The 12,028-nt window shown below is 49.4% G+C and overlaps 1 protein-coding gene across 1 annotated transcript in view; it reads left to right on the forward strand.

Annotated features, from left to right (window-relative positions):
* The first annotated feature begins 2,849 nt into the window (after window positions 1-2,849).
* Window positions 2,850-12,028, forward strand: part of ITPKA (inositol-trisphosphate 3-kinase A) — a 39,577-nt gene continuing 30,398 nt past the window's right edge. Inside the window, exons 1-2 of the mRNA XM_068397353.1 lie at window positions 2,850-3,457; window positions 3,547-4,105. Of these exons, the coding sequence (XP_068253454.1) occupies window positions 2,850-3,457; window positions 3,547-4,105 (1,167 nt within the window). The remainder of the gene's footprint in view (window positions 3,458-3,546; window positions 4,106-12,028) is intronic.

Consider the following 12,028-nt stretch of genomic DNA (forward strand, 5'->3'; position numbering starts at 1 on the left):
GTGAATAAACTCTTTTTCTATCTTCCTTGTCTACAAGGAAGATAGCTGCCACAGCTACATAAATGAGTAAACTGGGTCCAGCCTGTGTGTGTGGAACCTTGGATACCCATGTAAACTGGCCTCTGCGTTTTGTGCTGCCATCTATAAATTTATCACTCTGAGTCTTCTTATAAAGCCATCAATTACAAAATCATGCTTTTGATCAAACTGTTATGACTTTCGGTATGTATTAGGCCCAATCAATCTCCATATTTTGAGACTGCCTTTCTGCACTATAAAATTTGAAACTAATTACGATGTTAATAATAAAAGCAGTGACTCTGTATCTTCTTTCAGAAAGAACTTAAACCCATTCCAGTCTACCATGAAGAAATACCCACATACGGGTGCTTCCGTTTTTTCTCTGTTGGTGAAAAGCTGCACTGCCAATTGTCTACCCGCCTAGTAGATGAGGGCAGGGCTGTGGATGTAGTCTATCTAGACTTCAGTAAGGCATTCGACACTGTCTCCCACAGCATCCTCCTAGAAAAACTGGCTGCCTGGGGCTTGGATGGGTGGACTCTTCAATGGGTTAAAAACTGGCTGGATGGCTGAGCCCAGAGAGTGGTGGTGAATGGGGCAAAGTCCAACTGGCGGCCGGTCACTAGCGGTGTTCCCCAGGGCTCAGTTCTGGGGCCGGTGCTCTTCAATATCTTTATAGATGATCTGGACGTAGGGATTGAGTGCACCCTCAGCAAATTTGCAGATGACACCAAGCTGGGTGGGAGTGTTGATCTGCTGGAGGGGAGGAAGGCCCTACAGAGGGATCTGGACAGGTTAGATAGATTGGCTGAGACCAATGGCATGAGGTTCAACAAGAACAAGTGCCGGTTCTTACACTTCGGCCACAACAACCCCATGCAGCGCTACAGGCTCGGGGAAGAGTGGTTAGAAAGCGGCCCGGCGGAAAGAGACCTGGGGGTGGTGATCGACAGCCGGCTAAACATGAGCCAGCAGTGTGCCCAGGTGGCCAAGAAGGCCAATGGCATCCTGGCCTCTATTAGGAATAGTGTAGCCAGCCGGTCTAAGGAAGTGATCGTCCCTCTGTACTCAGCACTGGTGAGGTCGCACCTTGAATACTGTGTCTGCTTCTGGGCCCCGCACTTCAAGAAAGATGTTGAGGTGTTGGAGAGAGTCCAGAGGAGGGCGACCAAGCGGTGAAGGGTCTGGAGGGTCTGACCTACAAGGAACGGCTGAGGGAGATGGGGTTGTTTAGCCTGGAGAAGAGGAGGCTCAGAGGTGACCTTATTGCAGTCTACAACTACCTGAAGGGAGGTTGTAGTGAGGTGGGAGTCGGCCTCTTCTCCCGGGCAACTAGCGATAAGACAAGAGGACACAGCCTCAAGCTTCGCCAGGGGAGGTTCAGGTTGGACATTAGGAAGAATTTCTTTTCAGAAAGGGTTATTAGACACTGGAATGGGCTGCCCAGGGAGGTGGTGGAGTCACCATCTCTGGATGTGTTTAAGAAAAGACTGGACATGGCACTTAGTGCCATGGTCTAGTTGACAGGGTGGTGTCAGGGCAACGGTTGGACTAGATGATCCCTGAGGTCTCTTCCAACCTGGTTGATTCTGTGATTCTGTGATTTTCTTCAGCACTTTACTGCTAGTGTTTTTATGTAATTTGGCAGTAGCTGGCACCCCAGCCTCACCCACCAGGTACACCTTGGCAGCTCCTTGGAAGAACTCCCACAAAACTTTCTACACAAAGAACAAAATCCACCACAAGACTTGGCCATTTAAGCTGGAAATTCAGATTGTCCAAACTCCTGGCTAGGCACCACCTAATTCTAGAAAAGCATCTGAAGACGCCTGAATTTTTCCTTATGAAGTTCCCCAGCTGCCTTCCTGTCTGCTCCCGGGCGTTCGCAAGCTGTGGGCTTTTTGAGTGGCACAGCAGCTGCCTCAGGAGAAAGCATGTCGTATGGTGCCTGTTGAACCAGGCTTTTCCAAAGACTACCTGCAAGATCGGGCTGTTAGTCAACCGCGACTGAATAATCCCAGTGAATCAAGACAGGTTAACAAATTATTTATACTATCGCAGGATGCAGGAGACCCCACCGTGGCCTGGGCTGAGTTGCCTTATGTGTTGAGGGAGCACAGCCCGTTCTGCAAGGAGCTCGCAAGAGACAACAGATGGCAAGAGACAGATGGGAGAGTACACAGGAACAATGAGACAAATGAGCAAAAACTAAGCTGAAGACTTTAGCATTTGCTTCCAAAATTATTAATTTTACTAATCGCCTCAGCTGATGTAACCCTACTGTAGGATGTCTTTCCTGTTCCAAAGGTCTGAACAGATACAATTACAACACATGCCACAGCCCAGCATGGGTTACATTTTAGGTAAAGAGTGGGAGTGAAGTAGGCAAGAAGTACCGCGGCGGGGGCTGTTATTTGCTGAAATTCATTCAGTAAAGGGGGTTGGGGTTTCTCAGCAACCGGGGGCTTAAGGCAACCTGATTAAACACAGCTCAGAAGGTAAAGCGCTGACTGACGGAAAATTCAGGCTTTACAGGGGGCCGGCTCTGCCCTGCAGCCTCTGTCACAGCCCGTTCGCGAACCGCCGCGGGATGTTACACGCGAGACGTGACACCCGACCGGCGCGGGCGGTGGGCAGCTCCCGTGCTGCAGCGGCGCGGAGCGCGGCCCGCGCAGCGAGGCGGGCGCGCCAGCAGCGGCGGCACCGCGCGGCCCGGCCGGGCTGGCTCACTACACGGGTCACTCCCGCACAATGACCCGGTCCCCGCGGGCTGGTGACAACTCAGTCACCCTCCCGCCCCCGCGGGGAGAGCTGAGCCCCCCCCAGGGATGCCGAGGGCTCCCCCAAGGCAGCTCTCGCACCGGGGCCAGCCGGCGCCACGGGGGCCGGGGCGTGCGCCGAGGGACGTCCCGCGGGCAGCGCCCACCGGGAGGATCACGCACGGACCCCAGACCGCCGTGGGGAGGCCTGAGGGGGTCGAAATCAGGGGAGGGGGTCGAAATCAGGGGAGGGCGTCAAAAGCCGCCTACCCGCCTCCCCTTCCCAGCTGGGAGGCGGCTCGGACGGGCCGCACCGCCCCTCCGGCCCGCGGGAGGCCGGGGCGCTCCCGTGCTGCGCAGCCGCCGTGCCCGGGGAGCCGTTACCCGGCGGGCGCGAGGCAGCGGCTGTTGGGGCGGGCGGCGGCTCGCGCAGAGGTAAGGCGGGAGGCGCCCGGCCGGTACAGCCCGAGGCCGCCGCCCGAGGCGCCGCCGCTCCCCGGGGACCGCCTCAGGGAAAGCGAAACCAAAAGGGCGGTGGCGGGGAAGGGGCGGGCAGGGGCTCCCCGCGGTGCAGCTTGCTCCTCCCCTCAGCGCCGAGGCGGAGCGGGGTGGTGGCGGCGGCCGAACGGGCGGGCTCAGCGCGCCCCCATGGCCCTGGCGCCGGGTCAGCGGGCACGGTAGCCGGCTCCGGTTGTCGCCGGGGGTGAGTCAGAGCTGCCCAGGGAGGGCAGGCTGAACATGAGCCTCGCCGCCGGGCTCCGAGCAGCGGCCGGAGACTGAGCTACAAAGAAGTTTCCCCGGCGGCGGCGCGGCGCTCCCCCATTCACGCCTCCGGCCGTCGGTCCTGGGGCGCTGCCCGGCAGGCGCCCGGCGCCGACCCCGCCATGGAGCCCCGCGCGGGGCTGCACAGCAGCCCGGACCTCAGCCGGGCCAAGCGGCTGAGCGTGGGGGAGCTCCGCTCCCTCTTCGAGGCTCGCTGCGCCGCCGTCGCCGCCGCCGCTGCCCGGCAGCTGCCCGACCCGGCGAAGAGGGGCTGCCGGCCCCCCAACGGGGTGCTGCCGCCCGTCATCCCCCGGCTCACTGTCACCGCCGAGGAGAGCGAGGAGGCGCAGGGCGGCCCCCAGGCGCAGCCGCCGCACCCGGAGAGCGGCTGGCTGAGGACGGACAGCTCGCTGCACCTGCAGTCCCGCAGGCTTTCCACCTCCTCGCTCTCCTCCACTGGCTCCTCGTCCCTCTTGGAGGACTCGGAGGACGACGTGCTGAGCGATACGGAGGGCAGGAGCCAGGGCATCGTGCACCTGGAGCACGGCGAGGACACCAACCAGGTAGGGGGCGCGGGGGGGCGGTTCGCCCGGGACGCGCTGACCCGCTCCCCCGGCCGGCGCCCGCTGCTGGCGGGCGGCGCTGCCCGGGGGCGGCCGGGCGGCCCTGCTGGGTGCCCCCCAGGTGCCTCGGGGTCAACAGGCAGGCGCTCCCGCTTGGAGTGGGGTTTCCGTGACCCAACTCCACGCAAACTCCGGGAAACTCCTGTCCTGGGGCCAGCAGCAGTGCGATACGGTATCCAGGTTGCTGTGCCTGTTTGAAAAGCGCTGCTGCACGTTGGCTCTTCTAAAACCCGGCCAGGTGTGCGTCGTTTCCTTTCTGCTGTGAAATTGTCCTTGATGTCCCACGAACATGGGGGACGTTTTTTTTTTTCCAGTCTCCTTTATTAGATCTTCAAAATAACATTTTTCCAGGCATTTACCAGCAGGTATTTTTTGTCTCTTCCAGTCCTGGAGTCTGTGGTTGTCAATCTTTGAGCTGCTTCTTGCTGTGAGCATGACAGGAGATGGGGAGGAGCTTGGAATGGGTAGAATGCATGCTTTTGTCCATTCTGGCAGTAACACATTCTTCTCAGTAAATCCCCTCTGTAATTTGGCAGCTTTCATCCATGAAGTGCACTTCTAAAGGCATGTAGTTAGTTGCTTTTTCATGATATTTAATAGATGTTTGCCTGACTCCTTATAATACCCTTCTTGGGGTTTTGTAACTGAAATATGTTGCTTTAGCAAATTCCCCCTCCTACCTTTATTGAGACCACAACTTAAATTGTTGTTCTGCTGCCAGCTCATTGGCACTGAATTGTTTCCAAGCAGAACATATGTTTTGAAAAAAATGTATAAGCAAGAAGTAATGCAACTTGTAGGTGATACCTCCAGCTGGACTTTTCTCATGGTAATTGTGGGTTTACTACTTTAGAGGACACATAGTACAGGAGCTAAAATGCTGTGTGCAATATTGGCTTTGTTTGCATCAACTTGTGGCTTGGTTTTGGAGAAAAAGGTTTTGTACTTTGTCATATTGCATATCAAGAAACTGATAATACTACTACTTAATTCGTACTTTTGATCCTGCAATAGAATCTGGTGTGTGTGGGAAAGTTATTACTGTATTGCTGTTTGGCTTTCTTTTCTAAAATACATGCTATGCTAGTGGGGATTTTGTGAAAGTAGCAGAAGAATAGAAATTAAAGGTGGAAAAGGGCTATTGGATCATTTGACTCAATATCCCTGCTATTGCAGTGGGCTGTGTGCGTGGCTAATAGGGAACAAGAATTTAGTGATAACACTTTAGCAATATGGGGAACCCTGAGATGACATCATTACAGCTGGTTAACTTGTCTGTGAATACAGACTGCAGCAAAAACTATTCTTCTGGCAAGAAGCCACCCTGCCTTTAAGGTTTTGCTTCTGCATCTCTGAAGTTATTGGTATTGTATGCAAAATTGAGTCTTAAATCATTCATTAGAACTGTATGCTTTAGATACATGCATTATAACATACATGTATCTAAAGCATACAGCATAAGTGGATATGAGTAATATTCATAGAATCATAGAATGTCCTGAGTTGGAAGGGACCCACAAGGATCATCGAGTCCAACTCCTGTCCCAGTATAGAACAACCCCAGAATACACAGTGTGTCTGAGGGCACTGTCCAAATGCTTCTTGAATGCTGTCAGGCTTGGCGCCATGACTGCTTCCCTGGGGAGCCTGTTCCAGTGCTCCACCACCCTCTGGGTGAATCACAGAATCACAGAATCAACCAGGTTGGAAGAGACCTCAGGGATCATCGAGTCCAACCGTTGCCCTGACACCACCCTGTCAACTAGACCATGGCACTAAGTGCCATGTCCAGTCTTTTCTTAAACACATCCAGAGATGGTGACTCCACCACCTCCCTGGGCAGCCCATTCCAGTGTCTAATAACCCTTTCTGAAAAGAAATTCTTCCTAATGTCCAACCTGAACCTCCCCTGGCGAAGCTTGAGGCTGTGTCCTCTTGTCCTATCGCTAGTTGCCCGGGAGAAGAGGCCGACTCCCACTTCACTACAACCTCCCTTCAGGTAGTTGTAGACTGCAATAAGGTCACCTCTGAGCCTCCTCTTCTCCAAGCTAAGCAACCCCAGCTCCTTCAGCCGTTCCTCGTAGGTCAGACCCTCCAGACCCTTCACCGCTTGGTCGCCCTCCTCTGGACTCTCTCCAACACCTCAACATCTTTCTTGAAGTGCGGAGCCCAGAAGTGGACACAGTATTCAAGGTGCGACCTCACCAGTGCTGAGTACAGAGGGACGATCACTTCCCTAGACCGGCTGGCTACACTATTCCTAATAGAGGCCAGGATGCCATTGGCCGGCTCATGTTTAGCCGGCTGTTGATCAGCACCCCCAGGTCTCTTTCTGCCGGGCTGCTTTTTAACCACTGTTCCCCGAGCCTGTAGCGCTGCATGGGGTTGTTGTGGCCAAAGTGTAAGACCCGGCACTTGTTCTTGTTAAACCTCATGCCGTTGGTCTCGGCCAATCTATCTAACCTGTCCAGATCCCTCTGTAGGGCCTTCCTCCCCTCCAGCAGATCAACACTCCCACCCAGCTTGGTGTCATCTGCAAATTTGCTGAGGGTGCATTCAATCCCTACGTCCAGATCATCTATAAAGATACTGAAGAGCACTGGCCCCAGAACTGAGCCCTGGGGAACACCGCTAGTGACCGGCCGCCAGTTGGACTTTGCCCCATTCACCACCACTCTCTGGGCTCGGCCATCCAGCCAGTTTTTAACCCATTGAAGAGTCCACCCATCCAAGCCCCAGGCAGCTAGTTTGTCTAGGAGGATGCTGTGGGAGACAGTGTCGAATGCCTTACTGAAGTCTAGATAGACTACATCCACAGCCCTGCCCTCATCTACTAAGCAGGTCACTTGGTCATAGAAGGAGACCAGGTTGGTCAAGCAGGACCTGCCTTTCATGAAGAACCTTTTCCTAATATCCAACCTAAACCCCCCCTTGCATATCTTCCTGCCATTCCCTTGAATTCTGTCACTGGTCGCCAGGGTGAAGAGGTCAATGCCTACTCCTCCAGTATTACTTTCTTTTAAATTATTTGAAGTTTCTAGGCACTGCAAAACTGGAAAAGGCTTTAGTCACCTTTTAATGACAAGAGAAGAAAATTGTAAGAGTAAAGAAGGAGGTCGTTAACAATGATTTATAGACAAACTAAAAATAGCAGTATTATAAATATTTTAAACTCCGAGAGAATGTCCTGTTTATTTAGGTGAGTGGGCAATTCAGAACTTCAGTAGTATGAGAATTCAGGTTTTGGAAAAAGTTTTTGTAGGTTTCCCAAATTTAGTTCAACTGCAGGATTTTTTTATGTCTCATTGGTAAAGTAAATATTCACTCAACTGGTAAAATACTTCATGTTTTTAATGGCCAGGTTACTTTTCCATACTTGCAATGTAGGGGAAGATGGGGCAAACTGCCCACCAAGAGCCTGCATGCTGACTGATGTTCTCTATCTCAGTATCACTTCTGTGGCCAGTTGGCAAACTAGAGCTGGGACTGGTACCTCGGACTCTGAAACAGCAGAACTAAGTATCACCAACTTTATGATGCTGCCTAATAAATTACATGAGCCTCATGTTTTATCTGTCTAATGCATGCTCATGTAGTTCCTCCCTCCCTTCCTTGCTGCATTACCCATGGAAAGAGCTTGAATCCTGGGAATCTACTGTTTTCCCTGTGGTCAGGCACACTGTGCTTCATCTCAGGTGGGTGCACTGCGGGCTTGCCGATACATGGAAGTGACCAGGACAGGCTTGTTGTTGTATTTGATGTCTTTTGGTACTGGACAATGCTGTGATACTAGCAATCCCTACGCTCAGCTGTCCAGTGTTTACAGACACTGTTAGTGAAGCAGTGAGTAGTACATAGCATGCCAAAGTATGAGTCTGTGCTTTGAATCTCTGGGGGTTCAACTTCACAGGATGTGTCCTTTCTCCTAATTAATCTCGAGGCAGGATGAATAAGTTCCTGTGTTTTAGAACAGAAGGCTCTGGGTTCAAGGCAGGCACATACATGTGGAAAAAACTAGAAGTTTTAGGATAACCTGAGGAATGGTTTTATATTTTGAAGATTCTATTTAGAGGTAAATTGGCACATTTTGTTCATATTTATTGTTTTTAGTGTATTTATTTTAATAGATGAAGGCTTGTTCTCAGAGTGGAACAGAAAGGATAGAGACTTTTCTGAAAGAAACTGAAATTGGAAGTGGGCCAAACTCAGTATTCCCTAATTCAGGGGAATGGTGACATTCTAAAATTTCCCTTGTATTGGAATTTCCTTAGACTTTTCCTTGGAAGTGTTAGAAATTAATTTGGAGCCTGGCACCTTATGACTAAGCTCAGACCAGCACTCAGAGAACTGCTGGACTGTCAAGCCTACCAGACTCCCCAGTGCCTAGCTGGGACCTTGGAAACTTGCCCAGGTCTTCACCTGCGGGAGTAGAAGTTCTGATAATGTTCCTGTTATCAGGGCTTCAAGGCTTCCATCTGCAGACCCAGGAACTTGAGACCTAAGCTGAAGAAGGCCTTTCCAGGCCTCTCGGCTGGAGGTGTCTCTACTGTTGACCTGGAAATCAAGGTCCACTTGGGTCTTGGAAATACTGTGAGCTCTCAAACTGCGTGTGCAGGCCTGTGTGAGAGACGGGAAACTCTGGAGCCCTTCCTCTGTGTACAGGCCTTGCCGCCCTGGAGTTATCAGGCCTTAAATCCTGGGATGGTGAAGTTGGGAGCACTGTCCCTGACTGTGGCCCTTGGAGGGCGGTTCTCCCCGGCAGCTCACTAGGCAGACGGAGAGCTCTCCAAGAGGGTGAGTGACTCAGTTGAGCGTTTCACAGAGCATTCTGGGTTGGACGAATCGGCATATCATGACAATGTTAAATTTTTGTTTCTTACTGAGCTCAGTATGTGGGCACGTCCATGGAGTGTTAGGGCCCCTGTTGCGGGGAGTGAATACCTTGGGACTGATGCCTGACCATTACAGTACGGTCCCAGCCTGGCTCAGCAGGGACAAAACGCTGTTGGCATCTAGGCAGGCCCAGCTTTGAGAGAAGCTCCGTGGGTGGTGTTCCAGTTCCTCAGCACAAGTTCAGCATTTCATTTTGCAGTAATTAACAGAGGCTTTGGAAACTGGACTGCCCGAGCTTTCCTGGAGGAAGACCCCTCCAGCAATGAAGAGTTGAAGGTGTGAGAGAAGCCTGTTCTGCTGCTGTCCTGGTAGCTGAACCTGTGGTTCTGTGAAAACCAATTGCGCATAGCTGTGCTAATGTAATTTGCATAACGCCATAGCTGGAGCTTCACAAATCTTGGCAGTTAACTTAATAAAAACGTATTGGTTTTTTTTTTTAAACAGCCAATTGACAGAATAGATTTTACCCTATGACAACAGTTAACATTCCTGCCTTCCCTTGCATTTAAATGGGAAGCGTGCTTTTCTACCCTTACTTCACGCCATCTGGGAAGTGTATATACACAGTTGAATCTTGAAGTGAAAGCACCCGTGGTCCATTTATAGTAATGGAGAGAGTGCGAGAGTTATATATTTTTGTCTTCGTTCTGTGAGTGAGCAGTTTTAAGAAATACGTAAGTCTGGTTAGCACCTTCTTTGTTGGGACAGAGACTTTAAAAAGTGGTTTTCACAGAGAATAAACACCGTGATAATGTACAGCAGCCTTCTGTCCTCTTTATAGGAGAATGTTATTTACTAGATAGAAACATGCCAAATAAATCTACTCATTCTCATAACTGTGACCTATCATTCCAAATTCCTGGATCTGTAACCATGAGAACAGCTGACAGCTTGCTAGAGAAAAAGCAGTTCAGTTCTTGCTTGCAATGATACCAGTCCAGAAACTTTGGGGGATAGCCGTTAGTGAAGCTTATTTGGTTTCACTGATCTTCTCGCTATTATTTCTTATAATACCAAGCACCTTAAAATGGACAAACATATGGAGAGGCACACACACACTTAATAAATACAGACTGAAAGTTTCAGCTACTTCAGCTCAGGGGTGGGTTACATAAGCTAATGCAGTAGAACAGAATTATTTTTAAATGAAGAATGGGAATGAAGGGATGACATAAGTTAGACTGTTAATGGGTTTTTAGCCTACTTTCCAAAGGAATGAAAGCTTGTGTAATCACTCTATCAATTCAATTTTAACAACTTCAGTAGATTTCAGCCAAATTTGACAGTGGCATAGACATCTCAAAGTTTCTTCAAGAGCTCTTTAAAGTTCTGCAAAGATCAGCTTCTGGGTGGAACACAGGAAACCAAAATAAGTGCATACCTTTTCTTCTCAGGGGGAGAAGGTGCAAGATGAGTTCAATAGTTGTCTGCTGTTTTGCTTGTTAACTAGCAAATTGGCATGTGCATACTGGCTAGTTGATGAGTGCTTACGTGCTCTAGCCAGCTGCAGCAGGTAGTGTCTCTTGTCCTGAGGATGATGAGGAGGAAAGTGTGGGAGGGAGCATACAGTGCTGTGGGCTGGTGAGGTTAGGGAATGTGGAAGGCACTAGTTGAGGGACAGGAGAGGAAAGTGAGGAAGTTGTGGGGGGATATGGAAATGTGAGAGGGCTTGGAGGTTTTTTGGCACAAGCTTATAGAGGACAGTGACAAGCTGTAGTTTCTGATAAGGGTCCAGGACAGTAGATACCAGTCAAGTAGAAACCAGGGTTCATTGGTTTGCTGCTCATGGAACAGCTACTTTTAATGGCATACATTTCATGGTTCTGAAAAAAAATGCTGATTTATAATGATAGTCCTGTATACTGAAATCTTTCTATTGTATACTGAACAAATATGAGGTGAACAGCAGTAGAGTACATCCCCCATTTTGACATTGCACAGTTATTGGGCCAAAACTGAATTGGGAGCTTTCTCAGTTTGAGGATGGCTTCTTCTCCACTGTACACTCAAGTGGTGGAGTATATCAAAACATCAGCAGTATCAGTTCTAGTGGTGACTGTTTATTAGTAATGTGGATTCTTGTATAGTAGCAAATGAGTTAGCTCTTACCAAATCAGTTGAGAGAGAGGCAATTAAATGTCTTACCAGTTAAGAGTTTCTAATCCTGCATATATCTGAAATGGTGACTTAGAGGTTACAAGATTCTTCTCTTTTGAATCAATTTCCTTCTGATAGTTTTCACTTTTCCTATGTTAAAGGACATGTTGTTGCTTGGGTGTACAGTTTAAAATTGAAAGAGCTCTATTATAATTATTCTCTTATGGATCTGTTGGATTAGGTATGTTATAGAAGCTTTTCTATATGTGTACTTCTACAGTTTGAACCTCCTTATAATGCTTATTACATCTGGAAAGAGAGAAAGAAAGTAGCAGTGACTCCTCATCATTAGGTGATGCATTCATATTTAAAGAGGGCATACCTAAGCAGATTTTTCTCAAGCTATCATTGACTCAGCAGAGTTGAAGAGTTAGTTGTGAAAATGCCAGTCTCAAAAGGAATAAGGGTAGTGGCTGGAGCAATAGTTTGGAAATTTTGCGTGCCTGTTCATTTTTGGGTTTTGACATTCTTACCCTATTAGACTGATTTGATGAGGGTGAATGTTTTGGTAGTGGTGGTAGTTAACATAGCCAAAAATAACCTCTCAACTCACACCTAAGGTTTATTATAAATGAAATGTGTTAAAGTGAATCAGTTTGATTAAATGCTTACCATGTGGCACAATTTAATACAGCTAATATTTCTGGAAGCTGAGATTGCATGTTATATTTATGTGGTAGATAGCTCTTCTCTCAGTCACTGCTAACAAAACAGCTAAGGTTCATCACACAGCATTTTGTGATTATCTGTAAAATATGATGGCAGGAAAGGTAATATTATCCTTGCACATCTTGGAAGGAAAAAGTGATCTTG

The sequence above is a fragment of the Nyctibius grandis genome, chromosome 4 (genome assembly GCF_013368605.1).
Source record: "Nyctibius grandis isolate bNycGra1 chromosome 4, bNycGra1.pri, whole genome shotgun sequence".
Taxonomy (NCBI): Eukaryota; Metazoa; Chordata; class Aves; order Nyctibiiformes; family Nyctibiidae; genus Nyctibius; species Nyctibius grandis.